This window comes from Geotrypetes seraphini, chromosome 10, assembly GCF_902459505.1.
Source record: "Geotrypetes seraphini chromosome 10, aGeoSer1.1, whole genome shotgun sequence".
Classification (NCBI taxonomy): Eukaryota; Metazoa; Chordata; class Amphibia; order Gymnophiona; family Dermophiidae; genus Geotrypetes; species Geotrypetes seraphini.
The window spans coordinates 78,272,046-78,298,558 of record NC_047093.1 but is presented as its reverse complement, the minus strand read 5'-3'; the positions used below and the strand labels follow the sequence as shown (position 1 = coordinate 78,298,558).

The 26,513-nt window shown below is 38.8% G+C and overlaps 1 protein-coding gene across 2 annotated transcripts in view; it reads left to right on the top strand.

The window, feature by feature from the left end:
• Positions 1-26,513, top strand: part of CRB2 (crumbs cell polarity complex component 2) — a 151,941-nt gene that overhangs the window by 109,512 nt on the left and 15,916 nt on the right. For both annotated transcript variants that reach the window (XM_033961166.1, XM_033961167.1), the window contains 3 exons: positions 9,429-10,364; positions 12,544-13,106; positions 16,901-17,066. In XM_033961166.1, coding sequence (XP_033817057.1) covers positions 9,429-10,364; positions 12,544-13,106; positions 16,901-17,066 — 1,665 coding nt within the window. The remainder of the gene's footprint in view (positions 1-9,428; positions 10,365-12,543; positions 13,107-16,900; positions 17,067-26,513) is intronic.

Genomic DNA, 26,513 nt, shown 5'->3' with positions numbered 1-26,513 from the left:
GGAAGGATAGTTTAAGTTTTTGGGTGGGCCTGGTGTTGTTGGGATTCGGGTAGTTCCAAGATAGAGGGATTAGGAGAGGGAGGATGCCATGTATGATTTTAAAAGCTAGACAGGAACATTTAAAGTGAACCCTGGCGATTATTGGGAGCCAGTGGAGTTTAGACAAAAGTGGGGAATCATGGTCGAATTTGCATTTTGCAAAGATCAACTTGGCCGCAATGTTCTGAATTAGTTGAAGTCTTTGAACACTCTTTTTAGTTAGACTTAGGTAGATGGAATTACAGTAATCTAGTTTGGAAAGGATGATGCTTTGAACAAGGACGGCAAAATGTTGTTGACAAATCCGACTTAAGAACAGCTTTAAAAACGTAACTTGTAGTTAAAAGATAGAGAAGTGGGGTTAGTCAGTATACATAATTGAGAGGGTAGTTAATGGTGTTCCCTAGGGGGGTCAGTGTTTGTATCGTTGCTTTTTAACATATTTATAAATGGTCTAGAGGTGGGAAAAACTAGTGAGGAATTAAATTTGCAGATGACAAAGATATTCAAAGTGGTTAAATCAAAAGAGGATTGTGAAAAATTGCAAGAGAACCTTATGAGACTTGGAGACTGGGCATCCAAATGGTGGATGACATTTAAGCTCAGATTCTATTTAAAAAATGGCTAAAGTTAGGCACCTAGATTGGTGCGCCTAGCCAATCTAAGCCCTTAACTTACCCCGCTTATACAAAACTTAGTGCAGCTTTTAGCACCGGCCATAGCGGTAACAGCTACAGCGCTCATAGGAATTGTAAAAGGGGGGGGAGGGGTTGTATGGTTTTGTAAAATGGGGGGGGGTTAATTCTTTTAAAAGCTTAATTGGTGCCAATAACAAGCAAATAGCACCTCTAATTGGCTTAAATTAAAATTAACTGGATAGTAGGCACCTATCGCTTTCGGGTAGACGCTTAGCACAAGCCACGTACCAGAAAAATAGATGCGGTTGGGGCAAATCATGGGCGTGTTATGCATGTATACGCCTAAAATGGACTTAGACACGTGGAGGGGCATAATTGAAAGGAACATCTAAGTCCGTTTATGTCCATCTCGCAAGTCGTCCAAAGTAAAAAACAGCTTAAGTCGCATTTTCGAAAGATACGTCCAACTTTTTTTTTCGTTTCGAAAATCGTCTAATTATATGTCCTGCCAATCTGATTGTCCAAGCCACTAAATCGTCTATCTTTATACCACATTTCCATCCAACTTTCCATCCAAGTCCAAAATGTCTAGACCAAGCCCTGTTGGACGTGGGAGGGGTCTGCAAAGTGATGGACTGCACACCCAGACATGCCACCTAAATAGTAGGGTACCTTACAGTGCACTGCTGTGAACTTCACAAAAAGGGTGCCATGTTTTCTCCTCCCTACAGCTCCCTTATAGGTCATGGTGAGCCCCCCCAAACCACCTCCATAATCCCCTAGACCCACTTATCTACCACCCCAATAGCCCTTATTGCTGCAGAAGCCACTTATATGCCAGTGCAAAAGAGTTTTGGGGGTGTATAGGGCAGTGCACATGTTTCAGTATCAATGCAGTGATTACAGGGGCTTATGGGCATGGGTCCTCCTCTCTATGGGTCCCTAACCCACCCCCAAGATGACTTAAGTTGCCTCTGTGCTGGATAACTAGGCTTTCCTATGCCAGGCGGCCAGGTGATGATGATCTGGAGGCTGAATTTTAAAGTTATGATTAAAATTTTTATGGGGGTGGGGTGGTTAGTGATCAGTGGAGTAGTGTGTGGGGGTCTGTTTTATGTGCTTGCAGTGCTTATCTGGTGACTTTAGATGGGTTTTTGTGACTTAGACTATGTTTTACATGGTTTAAGTCACAATGTCCAAGTTCCGTCTAGGCTCTGTTGTAAAACTTTCAGTTATAAATGCTGTACGACTAAGTCTAAGCCGGCCCATGTCCCACCCAACTCCCACCTTCGACACGCCTTCTGAAACGCCCCGTTTAGCTTTGGTCATTCAGCGGCACAATGAAGGCCTAGGTCGTTTAGAAATATGTCCATAACCCATTTTTATTATCGGCACTTAGACGATTTTGAGAAATGTTCATCCAAGTGCCGACTTAGGCCGGTTTTCGGATGTTTTTGTCTTTCGATTAAGAGCCCCACGCTATTTATGCCATGGTTTTCTTGGCTTAAATACCAGCACCTTGTTATTGTTAGGTGTATTGTTAGGTGCCATCAACTCGTGCTCGAGTCCTAGTGACTTGATGAATTGCCGATCTAAAAAGAAATCGGTTTTGTGCTAGTCTGGAAAGGTTCTCCAGCGTCATCCCCATGGTTGTTTTCTTGAAAACTGCATTCCTAGGTGCCTATAATTTAGTCGTCGTTTATAGAATCGGGATCTTAATGTGAAGAAGTGCAAATTGATGGCATTTAGGAAAGAGAAACCCAAACTTTAGCTACACGATGAAAGGGTCCACATTAGGAATCACAGCCCAGGAAAAGATCTAGGTGTCCTTGTTGGTGATATATTGAGAAACACTGTTCAGTGTGTGCAGTGGTTAAGAATTATTAGGAAAGGAATGGAGAACAAAAGTGAGACTATTATAATGCCTTTGTATCACTCCTTGGTGCAACCATACCTCAAGTACTTTGGTCACCGCGTCTCAAAAAAGATATAATGGAATTAGAAAAGGTACAGACATGGGCAGCGAAAATGATAAAGGGGATGGGGACTTCACTATGAGGAAAGGCTGAAGCAGTTATGGCTCTTAAGCTTGGAGAAGAGATGACTCGGGGGAGATGCGATAGAGTTCTATAAAATACTGAGTGGATTGAAAATGGTAGATGTTAATCGTTTGTTTACATTACATTATTGATTTCTATTCCGCCATTACCTTGCGGTTCAAGGCGGATTACATCCAAACTAAAACAAGAATTACATTTCAACTTTGAAGTAATAGATTAAACGATGAGATAAAATTTTAAGGGAGAATTATGGGTTTTAGATAATGTTTGGTAACTAGAAAAATTAGAAAGTACTAAGGGTTTAAAGAGTGTTGGATGTTGGGTTAGGATTGTTGTGCTGGATAGGTTTAACGTGTTTTTTGAAGAGTATGGTTTTAATTTCTTTCTTGAAGGTTTTGTAATCGTTTGACATTTTTGGATGGTGGGTTTACTCTTTCCAAAAATACAAGGACTAGAATGCATGCAGGAAGCTACTAATTAACAAATTTAGACCAAATCAGAGACAATATTTCTTCACTCAATGTGTAATTAAACTCTAGAATTAGTTGCCAGAGAATATGGCGAAAGCGGTTAGTTTAACAGGGTTGTAAAAAAGAAAAGCCCATAACCATTAGTAAGGTAGACTTCGGAAAATCCACTGCTTGAATCTTGTCAGGTTCTTGTGACCTGTTTTAGCCACTTTTGGAAACAGGATACTGGGTTTGATGAACCTTTGTTCTGTCCCAGTATGGCAATGCTTATGTTCATGGATGCCCTCTCAAATCAAAGAGCAACCTCTCAGCACCAAATTGGGTCGATGGCAAAGCAGTAACCACAGGGTATCATCTCTGACAATTTCAGGATATAATTTATATTTACCAATACTTTAGATCCAGGACAAAAATTGATAAAACAATAAATTTGCCATGTATAATAAGGTAAGGGTTTTGGGTTGTTGGTTTTTTTATTTGAAACTGGAATCAGTTGGTACATTTTAACTAATTCTCTCTTCAGAACTCCCACTCTAACTCCACAGCCCTGGTTTCATTGCACTGAGGAAGAGGATTATAGGTAATGGTTGAGGAAGAAGGGTGAAATGTATTTATAGTCTTTGTTCACATTTGGAAAGTAAAGTGAATTTAAATCTAGTATATATTCTCTAGGGCATTATTGTAGCCCATCATCTAGCATAATACCAAACCCTTCTTCCTGTCAGCACTGACGGAAGCCAGCTGGAGGAAGATTTAGTGCAGGTTAACCTGCCCTTTGCAAAGCTCTCTGTATATTGGCTGGCTTCATTTCCAATCCCTTTTGCCTGACTGGCACTGAGGGGAGGATTTTGTGTGGAGAGTGGGGGGGGGGAGCATGAGCCCTGCATTCCTAAGCAGCCTTTTATTTTCCATTTCTTTCCATTGCCGTCACAAATGCTCGCCAGAGGGACGATGAACCCTTTGCTTGTTGGAACTATCTTGAGTGGATTATATTTATTGGCAGGTAACATCACTAACCACGGGCTCCTTCAGACATTTTGAACTCATGATGTGGGATTTAATGTCCAGGTCTTTTATGATTATTTAAAGTTTGCCTCCGGTGAGGAAGTGATATGGCATGAGAACAGTTATACATGCAAGACTGTACCTTGTTTAATTTGTGGACTTTGTTTCAGAAAGCATTGCAGAAGCAAGGTTAACATTTCACATTTATTTGAATTCTTCATAATAGCAGTGATATCTTTAATATCTGAAAAAGGGATTCTGCTTAAGGTATAGTAATATTCTCTTCTGCTTGTAAACAAAAACCTTCTGAGCATCTAATTATAAATCCACTATCTCCTTATCCTAATCTTTCTGGATGAAGCACTTCAGAATTAGCCTAACATTTTAATCCATAATATTGCTATTAGATAAGAAATTGTGCTGTTTGTAATCCTGTATTATTGCACCACAAATAAATGCCAGGATATTTTTCCATGTTTGGAATTTTTAGCAGCTGGTTTTATGGTGCTTGTCTTTTTGGTATATGCCCACAAGCACAAGCTTTAACATACATTTTCAAGCGTGAAACAGTTCACTTTTTAAAAGGACACATTTGCTGCTGTTATTTTGAATGCCACTGGGCATTTGATGCAGCATGCACATGTCTTTTGAAAAGAGGGGAAATTACCTGCCAGTACTCACCTCTCTAGTCATCATTGGGATAGTTTTCCTAATTTTTTCTGGGAGAGGAGAAGGAGAAGGAGGTCACAGTAACAATAGGGAAGGCAAACCAATTCAATATTACCACCTTTGATATTTGGGAGGGTGCCTCCTTCCTAATAAGTCTATCCCAAACTATACCCATGTCTAACCCTCTTTTCTAGCTATTGATATATAGAAAGTACTCATATAATGAGTTGGCATAGTGTGTAAACTTGAAAAGATATAAATTCTATGTCACATCAAACTTTTAATCTCAACCAGCATGATTTTTCTGACCTGCTATAGTGATGTTATACGTTGGCTTCAGGGCAGGGATAGCAGAGGGCAATGACATGATAAACGCTGGAGGAATAGAAGAAGGAGGACAGGAATGCATAAAGCTATCCAGTACTAAAATTAGATGGGTTGGAGGAGCAGGGAGTGAAAAATGAAAAAACAGGAGAGAAGAACCTCTTTCATAGCTGTTAGCAATTAATACTACAGATCAGTCATCTGATCTGAGGAAGAAGGGGGTTCCCTTCAAAAGCTAAACTACATTAACGGCCTCTTTTACAAAGCCGCGCTAATGGCTGCACTGCGCTAACGGCCCCAAAGCCCATAGAGATTTATAGGGCTTCGGGGCTGTTGCCGCGTGGCTAGCGCGGCTTTATAAAAGAGGCTATAAGTTAGTCCAATAAAAAAGATTATTTTTTTCCTTTATGTTTTTTGTTTTATTTCTACATATTACTTTAAAGAATAGACTATCAATGCTAGCACATCATTTCACTCACAGAATCTAAAATGTTTCAGAACTACCAAGGCAAAGCAAAAAGAAACCAACAGGTACTGCAGTGAAAATGCAACGTAAAAAACCAAACTGAAACTGCAGGAAATGTACAAGGTGCAGGAATTTATTCAATTAAAAGTCATAAAAACATATATAATAGCATCAATAAAAGTGATAAAAATGATTATAATTATATCCAAGAGCCGGTATGTTTGACACAAGAACCAGCCCTTGGATATAATAATTATTATTTTATCACTTTTATTGATGCTATTATATATGTTTATATGACTTTTAATTGAATAAATTCTTGCACCTTGTATATTTCCTGCAGATTCGTTTTGGCTTTTTTCAGAACTACCAAGGTTAATCCAAAAAAGTGTTTTCATTTTTACTATCTGTAGTGCTTCAGTAGCACTGTAGACCTTGATTTCAGCAATTCAAAATGGCATTATTTTTTGAGTAGAGTAAAATGTGTATTCCACAATGTATAGCTTTAATTCCAAAAACTACAATTTAGGTGACCATAGAAAATTACCCTAGGAGGGTAATTCCCTTTTTGAAAATCAAAATTAGGTGCCAAGATGATGTATGCTAAGCATGGATTCTATAATGTCAATTTTGTACATAAGTGCCACTAATGAGTACTAGCATAATTCCGCGACAAGGTGCTGAATTTTAAGGCGCGAGCACTTACACATATTCAGTAGCTGGTATGAATGATTGTGTATAATTGATCATATAAGAGGTAGGCATGCCCCTAAATCACATGCCCCTCCCAGGTCCACACCCCCTTTCAACTATATGCTATGGGTTTTCTGTGTACAATTTGTAAAGTACTTACGGGGCATTATACATGGAGTGGATGGGTGGTCTAGTGGTTAGAGCTGCTGGCTCAGCACTCTGAAGTTGTGAGTTCAGTCCCAGCCGCCTTCTTGTGACTGGCCACAAGTCACCCAACACCCCATTGCCCCAGGCACCTGATATAGAGAAACTGAAAGAAATCTCGGTGAATCTGGCAGATGTACTAAGCCAAATCGACAAGTTAAAAAGTGATAAATCACCTGGACCAGATGGCATACATCACAGGGTACTAAAAGAACCAAAACATGAAATTGCTGTCCTGCTGTTAGTGATCTGTAACCTGTCACTAAAATTATCTGTAGTACCTGAAGATTGGAGGGTGGCCAATGTTATGTCAATTTTTAAAAAGGGTTCCAGGGGAAATCCGGGAAATTACAGACTGGTAAGCCTGACTTCAGTGCCATGCAAAATGGTGGAAACAATTATAAAAAATAAAATTGTGGAACATGTAAACAAACATGATTTAATGAGACAGAGTCAGCATGGATTCAGCCAAGGGAGGTCTTGCCTCACCAATTTGCTTGACTTCTTTGAAGGTGTGAATAAACATGTGGATAAAGGTGAGCCAGTTGATGTAGTATATCTAGATTTTCAGAAAACTTTTGACAAAGTTCCTCAAGAGAGGCTCCTGAGAAAATTAAAGTCTTGGGATAGGTGTCAAAGTTCAGTTGTGGATTAGAAATTGGTTATCGGATAGAAAACAGAGGGAAGGGTTAAATGGTCATTTTTTTCAATGGAGGAGAGTAAACAGTGGAGTGTCATAGGGATCTGTACTGGGACTGGTGATATTTAACTTATTTATAAATGATCTGAAAATTGGAATGTCGAGTGAGGTGATTAAATTTACAGATGACACTACACTGTTCAAAGTTGTTAAAATACATGCAGATTGTGAAAAATTATAGGCAGACCTTAGGAAATTGGAAGACTGGATGTCCAAATGGTAGATGAAATTAAATGTGGACAAATGCAAAGTTATGCACATTGGGAAGAATAACCCAAGTCACAGTTACCGAATGCTAGGGTCCACCTTGGGGGTTAGTGCCCAAGAAAAGGATCTGGGTGTCATTGTAGACAATACGATGAAACCTTCCGCCCAATGTGCAGCAACAGCCAAAAAAGCAAGCAAGATGCTAGGAATTATTTAAAAAGGGATGGTTAACAAGAATAGATGTTATAATGCCTCTGTATCGCTCCATGGTGTGACCTCACCTGGAATATTGTGTTCAGTTCTGGTCACCTTATCTCAAGAAAGATATAGCAGCACTAGAAAAGGTTCAAAGAAGAGCAACCAAGATTATAAAGGGGATGGAACTCCTCTCGTATGAGGAAAGACTAAAGAGGCTAGGGCTCTTTAGTTTGGAAAAGAGATGGCTGAGGGGAGATATGACTGAAATCTACAAAATCCTTAGTGGAGTAGAACAGGTTCAAGTGGATCAAATTTTCACTCTGTCAAAAATTACAAAGACTAGGGGACACTCAATGAAGTTACAGGGAAATACTTTTAAAACCAAGAAGGGTTTGGACAATTTCCTGGATGAAAAGTCCTTAGTCTGTTATTGAGAAAGACATGGGGGAAGCCACTGCTTGCCCTGGATCGGTAGCATGAAATGTTGCTACTCTTTGGGTTTTGGCCAGGTAATAGTGACCTGGATTGGCCACTGTGAGAACGGGCTAGTGGGCTTGATGTATCGTTGGTCTGTCCCAGTAAGGCTTATGTTCTTATGATTACTATTCAATGTATTGTAAACCACTTTGGGTGAATCTCTTCATTAAAAAAAGCAGTTAATAATTGTAATTGCAAATGAGTACTCATTAACATCAATTATTAGTGGTTAAAGGCAATTTATGTAACTACCACAATTTGACAATACGGGCTTGATTCTGGAAACGGTACCTGTCGTGGTACGGACCTACAAAACAGGCGCCTACCACATGTCAATCACCGGTAGGTGCCGCGTCAAGAAATGCATCTATTTTCTTCTACAGATGCCTTAAATGTAAGCCAGCATTTTACAGGCCTACATTTAAGGCATCTGTCTTGCACCTACATAAAGCACCTAGGCATGCCTAGAGATGCCTAAGGCCACTTCCGGCATAAACTACGCCTATGCTGGCCTAGATGCCTCCATATGTGAATGAATGATGCCTACATTGTAGGTGTCCTTCGCCCCATTGATTTTTTTTTTTTTTTATATACTCCTGATTGGTCCATTAGACGGTGGTAGAATGTGTACAACCAGGATGCTGTTTTTAGATTCAGGCCCTAAGTGTCAAATTGTGTGCAAATGTGTAGATTTAAAAAGCCCGAGGGAGCTAGAGAGTAACTGATGGTCTATGTAGTACACATAAAACAGAGGCATTTTTGGGTATATGAACTTGCAGTATATCCATCTTTAAGATGCCTAACCTTTATGGCCATTTTTGACCACAAAAATGCTTTGCAGGTCTGTTACACTGAGCACTTGAGGTCTTTTCCTCTTCCCAAGATAATTGTTACTCTCCTTTATTTTTCTGATTATAGTATTGGGATTCACAGTTTGCTATTTACTTAGATATTTTTCCAAGTCATTTCACCAACAAGAATGAAGTTTCTTTTCAGGCATTGCCATCATGAAAATCTAGATAATTTGTCATTTCAAGCAGGATTGTTGCTTTTCTTCCTTCAACAAATGTAGAATTAAATTTCTTTTTACTCTGTGACCTAGAGTTTAACTCTTGGATGGAACTGGTAAAGATTGTTTTTCACTGCAGGAAGGCACATTGAAATAGTATAGTTATCAATTGTTCTTCATATTATACTGTAATACAAGTATAAAAACATCTAGTTGGTCTAATTGTCTTGCATAATCTGTATATATCTAAAGGTAAATTCTCATTTCAGGTGCCAGCTGTGCAATAAATATCGATGAATGTGAAAATAATTTGTGTGAAAATGGCGCTACTTGTGAAGATGGCATTGCTGACTATACGTGCCGTTGCCCCCCAGTGGATCAGAAAGGCAATATATGGGGGGGTAAGAACTGCTCTGTGAAGCTTACAGGATGCCAGGGCCATGTCTGTCAAAACGAAGCCTTGTGCATCCCCACATATGACAAAGAAATGCATGGCTACAAATGCCAGTGTCAGCCTGGTTTCTATGACGACACTTGTACCACTTCAACAACCTTCTCCTTCACATCTGCTGGGTATGTTCCTTTCTATCTGCTTGCAAACGGGAGTGAGAATCAAGAAGATATCCGTCTTGCTCTCAGGTTCAGAACAACTCTTTCTAATGCGTTGCTTCTCTTTAGAGGTAGTGAAGATGAATACTTATACCTTGAACTTTATAATGGATTTGTGCATGGCACTCTGAAAAGAAACGGCACCACCTGTGGTCTGCAGATCCACCAGCAAAGAGTGGATGATGGTCACTGGTACCACGTCCAAATTGTTTTGAGTCACTTTTTAGACTTGATGCTCCGGCATGAAAACTGCAGCTATAGTGTTCATACAGAGAGCTTGCCACCTGATGAAGAAAATATACCTGACTTAGACTCATTTGCTACAGTGCATATCGGTGGTGCTGAGGAGGATGTGTTATTAAATAAGACAGCAAGTAGGCAAAATTTTATAGGCTGCATGGAAGATTTGCAGATAGATTCCACAATGGTTCTGCCGCAGAATTTAAGTCCCACAGGACACATAATGGAACTTGGTTGCATCAAGACTGAATGGTGCCATCCTAACCCCTGCTATCACGGTGGGGTTTGTATTGATCTATGGACAAAGTTTCGGTGTGACTGCATAAGACCTTATGAAGGCCCATTGTGCTTACATGGTAAGACTCCAATTATGTTCCCTCCTTTTCATCTGTGTTTCATCAATGTTTGTTTGGTTTTTTGAGGAGAAGGGGGTTATCAATAAGGAGAGAAGAAAATTAATCAATAAGTATAAATATATTATTATAGAGTCTCACTACAGTGTTAATGCTTGTTAATAACATGTGTTCCCCCTTTAGGGAACACTCATATTGTTGGTATTGTATTGTATAATTCTTACAAAATCAATAAAATCTTTGAACTAAAAAAAAAAAAAAAGGCCAAATTTTTGAAACGGCACCGTTCATGGCGGCCGCCTTAAAAAGCAGAGCCGACTGTGTGTCAATCACGCAGAGGCACCATTTTGAGAATCGTGGCCATATCAAAGATAGGCACTGGAAATGTAGGACAGGGTTTTAAAGGCCTACATTTCTGGCACCTATCTTTGACGTGAATCATGACTATGGAGGCGCCATCTGTGACCTTAGGCATTCTTAGGTGCCTCAATAGTTGGAAGAATGGCGCTGTTGCTGGAGGCGCCTCCATATTTTTTTATGAGAAATTAATTGATTTTAAATGATGTGGTCAATTACCATGCCAATTAAAATCAATTAAACCAGTTAACACCCCCTTTACAAAAACATGCAAGAGGTTTTTAGCGCCGGCCAGCGCTCTGAATGCTCTGCTCTGCTCCGACACTCATAGGAACTCTATGACAGTCTGAACAGTACAGAGCATTCAGCGTGCCAACCTCTTGTGCAGTTTTATAAAAGGGGGGGTAAGTTAGCTGATAGTAAGGCACCTACCACCACCTAACTTAGTGTGCCATTTGTAGAATCTGGGCCTAAATGACTATAGTGGGAAAAAAAGTAGTATTCAATTTGAAATTTGTCCTGATGGCTAATTAGGTTATTACATTACATTTATTCCATTGGTGCTTAGGAAAGGCATTGTATCGGTGATCATATAATTTAAATCAAACATACAGGCCCAATTCTAAGGGTGAGGAGAGAGAAGTGAATTTTCATAGAGAAAAGTCAGCTGGTATGTTTAACTTGAAGAATTTACGCTAGTGTTTTCATGGTGAAAATATGGACCCACTTCCACTTTTGAAAATTATTTAGGGCTCGTTTTACAAAGTTGCAGAAGCGTCTGCTGCCCTGGTAATCGTGCCAACGCCTGTAGGGATTTAATGGGTGTCGGAGCACTTGCCATGCAGCCATTATTATGGCTTTGTAAAAAGGGGAGATTAATGAAAAAGCACATGCAGGCATTGGCGTTCCTTTTTCTTGTCAGTCCTATGCTTGAATTTTTGAAAATCCACACGTACGGGCTTAGTTTTCTCCCCTGAACATAACCCTGCTGGATTAGCTTTAAAAACTGCCCTTTTGATGATGACTGTTATAATGTTTTTTTATGCTTAGTAAAAGTTTGCAAAAAATTTGCGTACTCAGCACACTCTGTCATCCTTAGCTAATTAGCAGCAAGATGTTAGAAACTGAAAAATACAATCTGAATTTAAGAAATATATATTACTAAATAGTAATGTTTTTTTTTAATCCTCATTTTTAGCAGTAATATTAATTATTAAATGGCTTGAACTTATAGAGCACTGCCATTGACTAAGAATGGCTCCTATAGGCTTGAAGTGTTTTGATTGTAAAACTCTCCCATTTATAGCTTATTGTAGAAACACAATTGGGAAAATTCACTCCTTATTCCTAGGATAAGCAGCATAAAATCAGTTGTGAACCTTAGTTGGCCATTATTGGAAACAGGATACTGGACCTGATGGACTTTCGGTCTGTTCAAGTATGGCAACTTGTATGTACTTATAAAAAGCATTCTGGAGTACTGTAACGATTATGACATGTCATGCCTTCACTTTCAGACTGGAGGTATCTTCAGAGGTCCTGTTCTTCTATCCAATTTAGGGGCATAGTTATCAACATGGGCTACCCTTAAGATATGCAAATTTACCACTAACCTGTGCTATTCTAGCACAGATCCCATTTTATGCATTGAGACCTAGCTTTTTAACAACTAGGGTTAACAGTAGCCGCTTTAATAACTCCCCTCTCCTCACTAACTTTTAGCAGGTCATAGAGCTCTATAAAACGTTTGTTTTCTCCTTAGTTTTTGAAAGGTTGGAATATCTTATATGCATTGGAATGTTTTTCCCTTGTCTTTCTCTTCCAGAGTACACAGCAGGAACATTCAGCATGGAGGGTACGTCAAGCCTGGCCTCCTTTTCAATGATTGATAACCTTGGGAGCAATTTTAATGTTTCTGGCTTCATCCGGACTCTGCAGCCTAGTGGTTTAGTTATACAAATCAAAAATGAGACCACACCATGCTTCACACTCTTTCTTAAAAATGGCAGGCTCCACATCACTACATTATCTGCCAAGACTCTCGCCTTCTCAGAAAACTTTGCCGATGGCAGGTGGCACTTATTTAATATACACTTCAGAGGAGGTCTAGTTAATATAACCTATTTAGATAAATATTTGGAACTAGGACAGCTACCATCCGTGACGCTTGTAGCTGGGTATAGCATATACATTGGCGGACTTCCTTACGGAAGCACAATGAATGAGTGGGGAGACTACTTTAAGGGTTGTCTTAAAGATATGAGGCTCAACCACCACCAAATGGAGTTTTTTCCTCTTCAGATGACTAACTACAGCCTGCCACAAGAGGCTTATGTAGGGCAAACAAGTAACATCACTCAACACTGCCTCTCCGATGACACGTGTAATGTAAGTAAAGCTCTCTGTATTCTCATAGTGAATTGCTACCTGTCATCTTCCATGATTACATTAGCAACCTGCTGACTAGGTATTCAAACTTGAAAAAAAAATCTAAGAGCTAAAAGATAACAATTTTAATGGAAGAACTAATCTTTCTAGATTATCAGTTCTTTAAAAATTAATTTAGTCACAACTCTAAGGGCTCCTTTTATTATTAATAATAATAATAATAATAACAGTTTATATACCGCAGGACCGTGAAGTTCTATGTAGTTTACAATGATTAGAATTTTACTAAATTGCGCTAGCGGTTTTAGCGTGCGCTTAGCATGCGCTACAATACCGCATGCGCTAAACGCTAACGCCTCCATTGAGCTTGCATTTGTTTTTTTTGTTTAGCGCACCTTAGTAAAAGGAGCCCTAAACTGAACATTTTAATGAATTCAGAATGAAAAATCAGTTTTCTGATTAAATAAATTGGTACTTTGCGGAAAGATTTGCAGAGGCAAAGTACCTGTATAAATTTTATCCTAGTTACAGGTACGAGGGGCCGCTAAAAAGTTTTCAGATCAGTCTCTTCTTACTTGAGTAGAGAACTTTTCAGTAGCCCCTCTTAGTAGGATGATTGACTATGGTATAAATGTATCTATATTGAAAACCATCTAAAAAAACGCTAACTCTGTATTGCAACACCTTTACAGAATCTCATGTATTGTAACACTATTACAGAAGCTCATGTAAACCGCTCTGAATTGACTCTCCAGTCATAAGTAGAGGTATAGAAGCTTTCAATAAACATAACATAGATGCCTACCAGAGTCTCACAGCAATTCACCCCCAAATTTTGCTTCTAACCATGAATACTTTTTGAGTAGGTGCCAGTAGGTGCCAGTAGGTATCTTGGTGTAGACATCTGTATCACGCCTGCCAAGTTAGGTGCCTACCTGAAAATTAATTTTAAATTTTTTTAATTGGTTTCTAATAGTGCTGTTCAATTAACAGCTCTGATTGCAGGTATACGTACTTTGGCTAATGGTATATCAGATGGTAAGCTGCTTGACTTTTCACAATTGCAACACAAATTTGGTCTTAACAAATCACAAAATTATAGATGGTTGCAGTTGAAGCAGGCCATTCAGGAGGGGTTCCCTGAATGGAAAAATCCAACTAGTCAGCATAGTTTGCCGGTCTTATGTTTTCAGGTGGACTTCCTGGGACACCAGGCCGCTCAGTGGATTTTTGAATAAGAAACCAAAGACTGGTCTGCGTGACATTTGGAGCATTGAGATAAAGCATCAAATTACTGCGTCTCAATGGCCACGAATTTGGGCTTGGAGGATGAGATGTACGGTGTTGGCATCTATGAGACAAACTTGGTTTTTTTTGTTACATAGAGCATTTTGGACACCAGTTCGTTTACAGAAATTAGACAGCTCAAAGTCTAATAGACGCTAGCACTGTCCTCTCGAAGTTGGGACATTAGATCATTTAATATTCTATTGTCCATTGATACTTAGTTTTTGGAAATCCATTTGGGGCCAAGTGAATAATCTACTGGAAAATCTGGTGGCATAACATATGTGTTATTTGGTACTTCCATGAGAGCTAAGAGTCAAATCTCTTCTAATAATAATAAACTTTTGCTCATCATGACAGGGGTTGCCATACAGCAAATTATGAAAAACTGGAAAAATTGGGATCAGCTAAATTATAATTTTGGGTGGAATTTGTTATGCCAAATCTTTAAAATGGAGCGGGTAATAGCCATACAGCAGGGACATTTTAAGAAATTTAGGGATGTTTGGGAGCCATTAACAAAATATTCTATAGAATGAATATTATTTTTTCCCTTTATTCATACACATCCAGGGTGGGGAGGTGGGGAGGGAATACTCTATGATTTCTTATGCTTAAGTACAATTGTTGGGTTTAAGGGGGGGAGGGATATTTGATGTGAGTTAAACTTTGATGGTATATCAAATGATGTTAAAGTATAAAATGATTGTATCTTATGTTACACTTATTGAAAGTTTAAAAATGAATAAAGACTTATAAAAAAAAATAAAAATTACCACCTCCCTTTTACTATGTCATGGTAGTGGTTTCTACTGCGATCTGGAGCATTAAATGCTCCAACACTGCTCTGACGCTCATACAAATCCTATGAGTATTGGCGCATCATCAGAACATTTAGCACTCCAGGGCTCAGTAGAAACCTCTACTGCGGCTTAGGAAAAGTGGGGTAAGTTAAGCGCCTAAATTGGCTAAGTGCACTGATATAGGCGTCTCACCGTAGGTGCTTTCTATAGAATCAGAGCCAAAATATACAACAGAAGGTAGGGACCTTTTTACTAAAGCATGGTAAAATTTGGACTTTCTGACAAACAAAGGTGCCTACCCCTAGCATGCCTAACGACACCTAAGTGCACGATTGATTTAACAACTATGCCAACTGGCACCTACAAATTAGGCACTGTTTATTATTTATTTATTTTAAAAATTCTATCCCGTTTTATATCAGAACGGTTTACAAAATGGGTACATACATAAAATGTTAAAACAAATCAGGACAAGTAGAAACGGACAGAATTAATTCTTACAACAATAATGATCAATACTGAGAAAAATGCAAATAAGTGTGTTTTTAAGTTTTCTAAATGAACTCCTATCACTGCATTTCTGAATTTATAGAATCAGGCCCTTACTGCCTTCTATTTAGGAGGTGCTCCTGTGTTAACCCCTGCCTTACCAGCAAAACAGGTGAGAAGACCAAAAGCAAAGAACAAGAGTTCAAATGAAGGTCCAAGAATAATTTTTTAGCAACAATGGTGGAGGGGTAAAATCTGTGTCTGACTTGACCAAGATTTGCCCTATTTGGGCTTCATCAAGGGCCTAAAGTACTCATAAGCCTCATTTCAAAATGCCATCAAATCTGTTTTTATTGCTCTGAGTGATTTAGGCAGTGGCAACCTGAGCATTTATTGGAATGGTGGCACCCCTTCCCGACTTTTGAAAGGAGGATTGTGAGTATTTTAGACCCCTGATGTAGCCCACATAGGACAAAACTTGGCCAAGACAAGTGCACTTTTTACCCTCCGCTATTGTTGCTAATAAGCTATTCTTGGACCTTCATTTGAATTCTTGTTGTTTGTTTTTGGTCTGCTCACCAGTTTGTTGATCTGGACGGCAAAGTTACTTACCTGTAATGGGAGTTCTCCTTTTAAAGCAGGATAAGTCTACCATATATAAGTTAAATCATCCAATGGCTCCCATTGGAAAGAAATGCTCTCCAAAAGCTCAGAGATTTTTTAAAAATAATCTCTCTGAGCATGTGTAGTTGCTATCCTTGTCAGGTGAACCTGAACCTTCCTCACTTGATCCCAAGCTTGGGGTGGATCATCTGAAGAGGGGAGGTAGGTGGGTTGAGTAGCTGACTCATCCTGCTGACCATGGAGGACTTCAATTACAGGACAAGGGCATAGACATAACCATAGACACAACAGTTTGCAATATGATTAGCACAACCTCCCCCACCAACCCCTAAACATAACCCCAGTTTTATATCTCACATCCACTATAACCCACACACCCCATTTTGGATCTATTTTAATAAATTATATTGTCTGAAACAGCTGCCAAGAGCTTTAGGTTCAGTGTTGAGTGACAAAGCTACTTTTAAAACTATGCCTGTTGGTTCCAGCTGCATTTTCAGTATTTAATATGCAGATATCACAAAGTTAGGGGTAATAAGTTTTAAAGATATATTATACAATGACACTCCCCTCCCCCTTTTTATTTTTCAGTCTAAGCCTTGCAAAAATCAAGGTATGTGTAATGTTACTTGGAACGACTTCTATTGTCACTGTCCTGCAAACTTCACAGGGAAGACTTGTGAGGAGCGTGTCTGGTGTGAAAGTAATCCATGCCCTGAATTCACTACCTGCAAAAATGTCCCTGGAGGATATGTGTGTAAGTCCTGCTAATTGATGTCCATAAGAGTATTTTTTCTAGCTTTTGCTTATGATCACAATAGACTGCAGTGATAATGTGTTGCACCAATTTTCATAGAGCAACCAGACCCTCAATGTTGATTTCAGTGCTCCATGTACAAATGAAGAGATGAGAAACATAGAAGCTGTTTCTTTACAAGGGCTTCTGCAGTGCTGAGGGCATACTGTAGCGCTTTTCTCCTACTGAAAAATAGGAATGCAATCACCAGAAAGCTTAGGTATAAGGAAGTCTAGGGGGAAAAAAAGAAACATAGAAACATGATGGCAGATAAAGACCAAATGGCCCATCCAGTTGGCCCATCCGCAATATCTGCTATCTCCTCTTCTCTCTAACAGATCCCACATACTTTCTTGAATTCACAAGTCTTTGTCTCCACCACCTCTACCAGGAGAATATTCCACACATCTACCAAACTTTCTGTATTAAAGTATTTCCTTATATTACTCCTGAGCCTTTCACCTCATAACTTCATCCTATACCCTCTTCTTCCAGAGCTTCCTTTCAAATGAAAGAGACTTGCCTCATCTGCCTTTCCTCCAAAGTATACATGTTGAGATCTTTAAGTCTGTCCCCCATATGCCTTATGATGAAGACCACCATCCATTTTAGTAGCCTTCCTCTGGACCGACTCCATCCTGTTCATATCTTTTTAAAGGTGCAGTCTCCAGAATTGCACACAATATCTAATATACCAAAGTCATCTCCGAGTCATCTGAGGGCATCTCCCTTCCTTCCTTCCTTCCTTCCCCTCACCTTGCCATGATGATTTTCTGGGCTTTTTTTCATTTCCCAGCTGCCTGAGCCGGCTTTCATCAAGTCGCTTGTGGCTGCCGAAATTTCTCCTCTGATGCAACTTCCTGTTTCCAGTTGCATCAGAAGAGAAGTTTCGACATCCACATGTGACTTGATGAAAGCCAACTCGGGCAGCTGGGAGATGAAATCCCTCCCCCCCCCCCAAATCACCACAGTAAGGGGAGAGAGGAAAGGAAGGGAGGGAAGGAGGGAGGGAGGGAGATGCCCGATTGGTGACCATGCACGTTCCCAACCTTAACTGCGGAGACAAGGCCATTCACCGCTCCACGGGGCGGTGAATGGACTTGCTCCCGTATCTGTGGCGATGATGACTTTTTCTCCCACCATTTCAGTGGGTTACCCGCAGCTAGTCATTCTCTACCTTGATCAAAATAGCAAGGTGAAATTCAAAAGAAACATTGAAAAAAAGTTAAGGCACACTAAAGTATCTAATACAGAATTATTAACCTGTCAATAAAATAAAGAGGGAAACACCTCAGTATCATGTTAGAGACCAAGAGCATCTCTGAGAGCAATCTGGAAAAGTGACCTTATTAAAGACCTAATGAAAAAAATCTGAGTGAATTGCCAAGGTTTAAGAGCAGACTGAAACTTCAAACAGATTCTGCCCTAATATCAACTGGGAGCTTGTTCATTACATTACATTTCATTTCTAGACCACAAACCCTCACAGATTGATGCGGTTCACAAAAATAAAAAAACTGGACATTCCCAGCGAACTACAAAGTAGACACCAATCAATTCAATTCTCTAAAAATATTACAAACAAGACTGATTTCAGTAACTTTCTGTAATGTATATAAGAACAGGACCTGCCAAATAAAGAACGTAACTCCCTATCTCATCTGGCTGCCTGAAAAGCAATTAGACGTTGCTGGAACTTATATACACAACCTCAAACCGGGGGGAAAACAAATAGTGCAGTATTACGCAGTGGATGGTTTGTTGTAAATAATTTTAATAGGTATGACCATATAAGGTTTCATAACAGAGTGTTCCCAGTTTGAACTTCACACAGGCCTCAAATGCAGTAATATTTGTAAGGTTTGTTGCGCTTATTATATAACGTACAAATATGTGAATCATTTATTGCGCATTTGTAGTTTGAAAATCAATAAAGATTTTAAAAAAAAGAAAAGAAAGAAGAAGCTCCCTGTAATAAAACGTGATATGATGTGACTTTTTCAGGTCAAAAATCAAATGCACTGCGGTATTCTGCATTCTTCGTTATCTAAGTACATTTGTACAGTGTCTAGCAATATGAACTGAATTGCAGTAATCCAAAGTACTGAGTATCAGTGACTGAACAAGTAATTTAAATGCTATAGGTTTGAAATATGATTACATGGTCCGCAGCTTCCACAAAAGAAAGATCAAGAAGATGAATACCATACATGTAGTATTAAACCTTACCATGGATAGAGATGGGACACTGAGCAAGGGCAATTGATAGGAGATAAGAGAACATTGATCTAGAACTGTAGCAACTCCTGCTGATGATACCTTGCTGGTTCTTTTCTATTTTCGGTGACAAGTGTGCACAAATCTACAGACACACACAATCACTTAGGAAATAGAAATGATAATCCCCTTTAATATAACGCTAGCACTGCAAACAGATACATAGGTTCTGGATACTGGTAGAGGATCTTCACAGCAATCTTTTGTCTCCCTTGCATGGGGAGGGGGCATGAATGGTTTGAACTGAGGAGATCTGTGGCTAAATCCCCACAGTGTAAAGAGAAGGAATAATGGAGCAAAAAAAGGAAAAAAGAATCCCCAGATGTACCAGTGCATAGTTATATACAGTACTCTTGTTTGGCCCAACCCAAACAGGCCAGAGTGACCAATGTTCTCGTAGACAAAAGTAATGCTTCTCACTCTCAATTACTAACTGATAATGGAGATGAAGTCTCCTTAGTAAAGCCCTTTAAAAATCTATGGTAAACAAGGGCATGTCAGACATGTAAAACAAACCAAATCCGCGAGGCCAATGGAAAAAAAAAATTAAATGAAGGTCCTTGGATACCTGGGGAGTTTGATTTCCAGCACAACTTTGTGAACCCAATTTCCAGTAACAGAAGCAGGTTAGTTTTATTCTGCATCAAACATATAGCAGAGGGAGATATCGTGAGTAAAGTTAAGTAATATGGAAGGCATGGTGAACAAATAACATCAAATACAATGATAAATGGGTAGCCAGTGATGTATCTGTAATAAAGGAATGACATGCCTATATTTGCTGGATCTCAGAAGAACCTGACCACTGCATTCTGAGCAGTCTGAAGTCTTTTATCAAGTGGGCTTCCAACCTGGCAAGTAAAGGGTTACCACCAATGTTCCCTCTAATCTGTGTGCTTGTGTGCACGCACACAACTTGCCGAACCCGTGCACACAAATTAAAATAGAGCGCACAAAAAAATAAATTTTTGCCTAATATGATTTTCACTGCTAAAATGAAATGTTGCAGAAGACCAGCTGTTCCGATTTCCCATTTATCACATTTATTGAAGCACTATAATATAAATTTTAAGTCATTCACATGATTCTGTTATCTTTGGCAGTTGAACTTGACACGTCACGTGCCCCGTAGGGCCATAGCCTATCGCCCATAGGATATGAAACACTTCCGATTCTTTGACTTCCTGAAGTTCCATCATATTGTTTATTTCGTGGAATCATAGTGTGCAGCATGGTACTGTGGTTGTATAACTGTATTCGTTTATTAAATTGCAACCAGATATAACTCTTAAAATGCCTAAATCGCGAATGGGGAAAAGTGTAAAACGCAAGAGAGCTGCAACAGCTTTTAGGTCTGAATAGCTTGAAGAAATTGTTGAAATGGAGACACCGGAATCTCGAAATACAATGCGTGTTCGACTGTGTGAAATATTTACCTATGATGAAGACGATGGAGTTGTGTGTTGTTGTTGTCAAGATGCCAAAGCAACTGGAAAATTCTTACTGGAAAAATATGGGATGATGTTTGGAAACTGGACTTTCTGAAACGCCATCTATCAAGTAAATCTCATACCGACAGTATTAGGAAACTCAGAAGTAAAAATCCAAATTTAAGAGGGGGACTGGTTAACATGTTGCATGAAAGCCCAACCAAAAAAGAAAACAGGCAAATTAGTAATGAACGGTGTTGTGCTGGCCATTAAGATGAATATCTCAATGCTCTCTGTTCAAGATATCAATGAGCACATGGCGAAATATGTTAGTATACCTGATAGCTGGAGAAGCAAAAACTATGCGTTTGAATTATCAATGGCATCGTGCAAGATGATCGTATGGCAGACATTAAATTAGCAACGTATCATACGTTAACTGTTGATGAAAGCACAGACATTTCTGTCAACAAGTACTTAATACTCTACTTTAAGTGTCGGCCAGTCAATTCAAATGAGTATAGGACATCATTTGGTGGGATGCTACAGTTGGAAGCATGTGATGCTACATCAATAGTAACAGCAATTAGGGAATTCTATAGGAAACATGAACTTGACCTGAATAAAATGGTTATGTTCACCTCTGATAGTGCCTCTGTTATGTTGGGCAAAATAGATGGTGTTGCAGCATAGCTGAGAAAAGACATTCCACATTTAGTGCAGCAACATTGTGTTGCACATCGGGAAGATTTGGGACTTTCTGATTCATGGAAAGAAGTAAAATTAATGAAAGAATTAGAAACTGTAATGAGAACTGTGTACACGGTGTTCTGTCGGTCTTCTACTAAACGATGCAAATTTCAAGAAATAGCAGATGCATCTGAATGTGAATCAATTGCTTTCAGACCTCTGAATGAAGTAAGCTGGTTATCTAGACACTTTACACATAAAGCAATTATTCAAAATTATGATCCCCTGTTAAAATATTTTGAAGAAGACAAAGATAATGATCCTATTGCAAAGCACTGCTATAAGAAGCTGAACAGTGAACAATTTCATATTACACTTGAAGTTTTGAATGATGTCTTATCAGAACTGGCTTCCTTAACCATGGCATTTCAAAAACGTGATTTGACACCATTGGAAGCTTATCATCTGCACAGGGTAAATTGAACAAATTTCGAATGCAATACTTAGGCGACAATGTTAAGTGGAGTGATAAAGTCAACAGTCTTCTTGACAACAGGATGAGGTCTGGAGAAAAAGTTTCAGTGGATACTAATTCCATATTAACCTTCATCAACATCCTATGTTTGCATCTGGGTGAAAGATTTCCTGAAAATGAAGTTGAGGAATGGTCTGCTTTTGACTGTACAGCAATATCATAATGTGACTTTGACTTTGGAAATGGACATATCAGATCTCTTTGTTTAAAGTATAAACAATTTCTTCCGGAGGAAAGTGTTATTATTCAGCAATACAATGACTTTAAATTCCTTGTTGCAGAAAAAATCAAAAGCAATGTGATAAACAGCTTTCCAGATATGACAAAATTTGCATTTCAGAATGATCAATTTGCAGATTTAGCAAAATTAATGGACATTGGTGCCACATTCTTAGCATCTAGTTCAGATTGTGAGCATGGTTTTAGTCTAATGAACAATTTGAAAACTAAACAAAGGAATCATTTACATTTAGAGCATTTGGAAATGCTGATGCGTGTTAAGAGTCACCTTCAAGATGGAGGCTCAACAGATCTTGACAGAATTTATTCGGACTGGTTAAATATGAAAGATCGCAGGGAAAAACTTTGAAAACTAAATTGCTGTTATTTTCTAAATTTTAAGTATAAAGTACAATGATACCTTATTTATAGGTAGCGCTCAATGAAGCATTTCAATGAAACATAATTTATGTTTATTGAAATGAGACTTTATGTTACATAAAGTGTAACTAAAATTACATTGTGTTTTCGTTAATTCAGACTAAACTCAAAGACCTGCCCATAAATGCCCATAACTGAACTCTGGGCCCTCTGTCAATCATTTTTATAGCTCACACAAATTTAGTTTTTCTTTAAAATACGCACAGATGAAATTTTTTGCGCACACAGTCTATGAAAAATTAGAGGGAACATTGGTTACCACAGTCTATTTTATTGAGTTAGATACTGGAGATTTTTTTTTAAATGAATCTCATAGCTCTGTTTCCACAATGTGAAAAATGAGAAGCAAATCAAATTGGAAATATACTTTCAAATGTTATTGAAGAGTACGGTTTGATGCCATAAACTTAAGAATAGCTATACTGGGTCTGACCAATAGCCCATATAGTCCATTATCCTGTCTCCATAGTAGCCAATTCAGGTCACAAGTATCCAGCAAAAATCCAAATAGTAGCAACATTCCATGCTACCAATCCCAGGGCAAGCAGTGGCTTCCTCCATATCTGTCTCAATAACAGACTATGGACTTTTTCTCCTGGAACTTGTCCAAACCCTTATCAAAAACAGCTATGTTAACCACTTTTACCACATCCTCTGGCAATGCGTTCCAGAGCTAAACTATTCTCTGAGTGAAAAAAATATTTCCTTCAATTGGTTTTAAAAGTATTTCCCTGTAACTTCATCAAGTGTCCCCTAGTCTTTGTAATCGTTGATGGAGTAAAAAATCGATCTAATTGTACCCATTCTACTCCACTCAGGATTTTGTTGACTTCAATCATATCTCCCCTCAGCCCTCTTTTTTCCAAGCTGAAGAGCCCTAACCTCTTTAGTCTTTGCTCATATGAGAGGAGTTCCATCCCCTTCATCATCTTGGTCGCTCTTTTTAGAACATTTTCTAATTCCACTATATGTTTGTGTTTATTAGTATTTATAGACTGATGTTCGATATATCATCATAGTGGTTTACATAGTACTAAAAAAAAAAAAAAAGAACTTCATCATCAATAGTAAAGTAAAACCAGAAAGAAAATAATAAATTACAGAGTAAATTCTAATTAAAACAAACAAAAATAAAAATTGAAAAAAATTGAAACAGAGCCTTGTGAAAGACTATTATTCATAATGGAATAGCCCAGGTCAGGGTTTTGTTTTTTTTTACTTTGGGCCCCTTTTATAAAGCGACGGGCCAGTGAAGTAAATGCTCCAAAGTTCATAAGAATTCTATGAGCGTTGGAGTATTTACCTCATCGGCCCACGATAGAAACCTCTACCATTGCTTTGTAAAAACCTGTGTACATAAGATTTAAGGGATACACATACGATGTGGTGGGATTCATTAAATGTGATGGCTCTCCTCATAGCTGAGACAGATGGAGGCTAATTATGAATGAGAGATGGGGCACCAAGATCTAGAGGAATGTTCTCCCTGATCAAGAGGAAGGTTCTCCCTGATCATCACTGTTTTCTCATGAAAAATGAAATGTACAAAATCATCAGATATAAGTGCTGTAGAAGAAGAAACCAATCATATATGGCTTGGTTTAAAAACTTCTAGCCAAGACAATAAAAAGTTTCATAGGGTGTTTATTGCTGGAATTGATGAAGAGTGAGTTCAGTAAAAGTCTTAGCTAGCTTGGAAGCCCTTAAGGATGGACTCTCCAAAAAATCACGCAGCTCCAGTCTGCAAAGTTCAAGCCATTAGAAATCAATGCAACAAGTCTTTCAAGTATTCTGGAGCTTCAAAGCTATCCCTCATAACTATAAAAACTATCCAACTTTAAACTTAACTTGCTATTCTATTGAAAGCTAATGGTCTATCCTTAGAAAAGGCGAAAAAATTGATTTTTCATTTTCTTTAGAGTGTACTGTACTACCATTTATAGTTTTATCCATCTGGCAAAATAGGAAGGGAGGAGGGAGGGAGATGGGATTGGGGGGAGTGGGAGGTACTTGGGAATGAGGGAGGGACTATGTTTCTAGTTAAGTAGCTTGATACTTTCTTCAGTCTTATTGCTTGTATGTTATTGGTCCTGTATTGACATGGGTTCTTGCTATTTTTGTCATATTGTGCTGACCATTGTTTTGTCTTGTCATTGTTTGAGAATGAATAAAGATGATTAAAAAAAAAAAAAGAAAAGAAAAGGAGAAATATGTTCATGCATGGGACAGCCTAGTCAGTAAGCAGGCTATTATGTTCTAAACCAGTGTTTTTCAACCTTTTTATACCTATGGACCGGCAGAAATAAAATAATTATTCTGTGGACCGGCATCGGTCCGTGGACCGGCGGTTGAAGAACACGGGGCTAAGTTGTGGGCCAGACCCCGCCCATCTCTACCCAATCTCCACCCCAGACCCCGCCCCCATAATAGTACTAATTGCACCTTGCACGTCCCGTGCCTCATCTGGAAGCCTTCCCTCTGACATTGCAATGTCAGAAAGAAGGCTTCCGGTTCAGGCGCAGGATGCCCGTAGGAGCCGCTGCCCGTGGCTTTGTGCACTGAATCAGTTAGGAAGAGGGAGCTGGTTCGAAGATAACGCCGCATCGATCGCACCGTGGATCGGTGGTTGAAGAACACTGTTTTGGGCCTGATGCACGTGCTGGCCCTGTGGACCGGCAGGAAATTTCTGTGGACCAGCACTGGTCCATGGACCGGTGGTTGAAGAACACTGTTCTAAACTACCTTTAGTGAACACAAATACATTGTCGGTAATCCTAGATAAATTCCATTACAATAATCGAGTCTGAAGAATAATGTGATTAAAGAGCTATAACTAGCAGATGACAAATTCACCTCAGCAGGCGCAGTTTGAAAAAAAAAAAAAAAAAACAACCCAGATTGTACTGCTCTCCAAATTAGCATTTTCATTGTTAAATGCTCATCTATGAGCACTCCCAAATTATGTACTACTGGTATAGTTTGCAACTGATAATTTAACAATCACGGTCAAACTTGACACAGCAAGTAATTTTAGCCAAGATCGCTAGTTTTTTATGAACTTCCGGCTTATTGGTCCCCATCCATTTGGCTACTGCAGTCAAACTTGAATTATTTTATTAATGCTAATTGAAGAATCTGTTAGCACCAGAATTTGCTTGTTATCTGCGTAACACTTATACATTATATTCAGAGACTTTAACAGATAGGTTAATGGCAGAATAAAGATGTTAAAAAAAAGCATTGAAAGAAAAATTGAGTCTTTGGAAAACAATGCTCTTGGTAACAACCTAAGATTGATTAATTTCCCAAGGGTCGCTATGGTGTCCCCTAGAGAAATGGTTAAACGATACTTAAAAGAAATACTGGGAGTTACGGAGGCGTGTCTTCCCCCATTCTTTCAGGTTTATTATTTGCCTACAAAAAATCAAGTTCAACATCATGTGACTAACATTCCAGAGGTATTAGATGTTTCAACTTTACTTGAGACATCAGATAAAGAATTGGCAACTCCAACGACATTAATTCTGGCTCTTCAGCCAGATAAGGCATGGAATTTGAGACTATTCTTTAAAAATAGACAAAAATAATTTTCTGGACTTAAAATCCAGATGCTTCCCGATCTCTCACGTGAGACGCAGAAGCGCCGACGTGAATTTCTTCTTTTGAAGCCAGGTGTTCTAGCTTTAGGGACTACATTTTATTTAAGGCAACCTTGTAAGTGTATAGTGAATCACCGTCAGATTAAGTATGTTTTCTATGAACCTTTTCAGTTAACTAATTTCTTGGCATCATCTAGTCTGAAGGAAGAACATCATT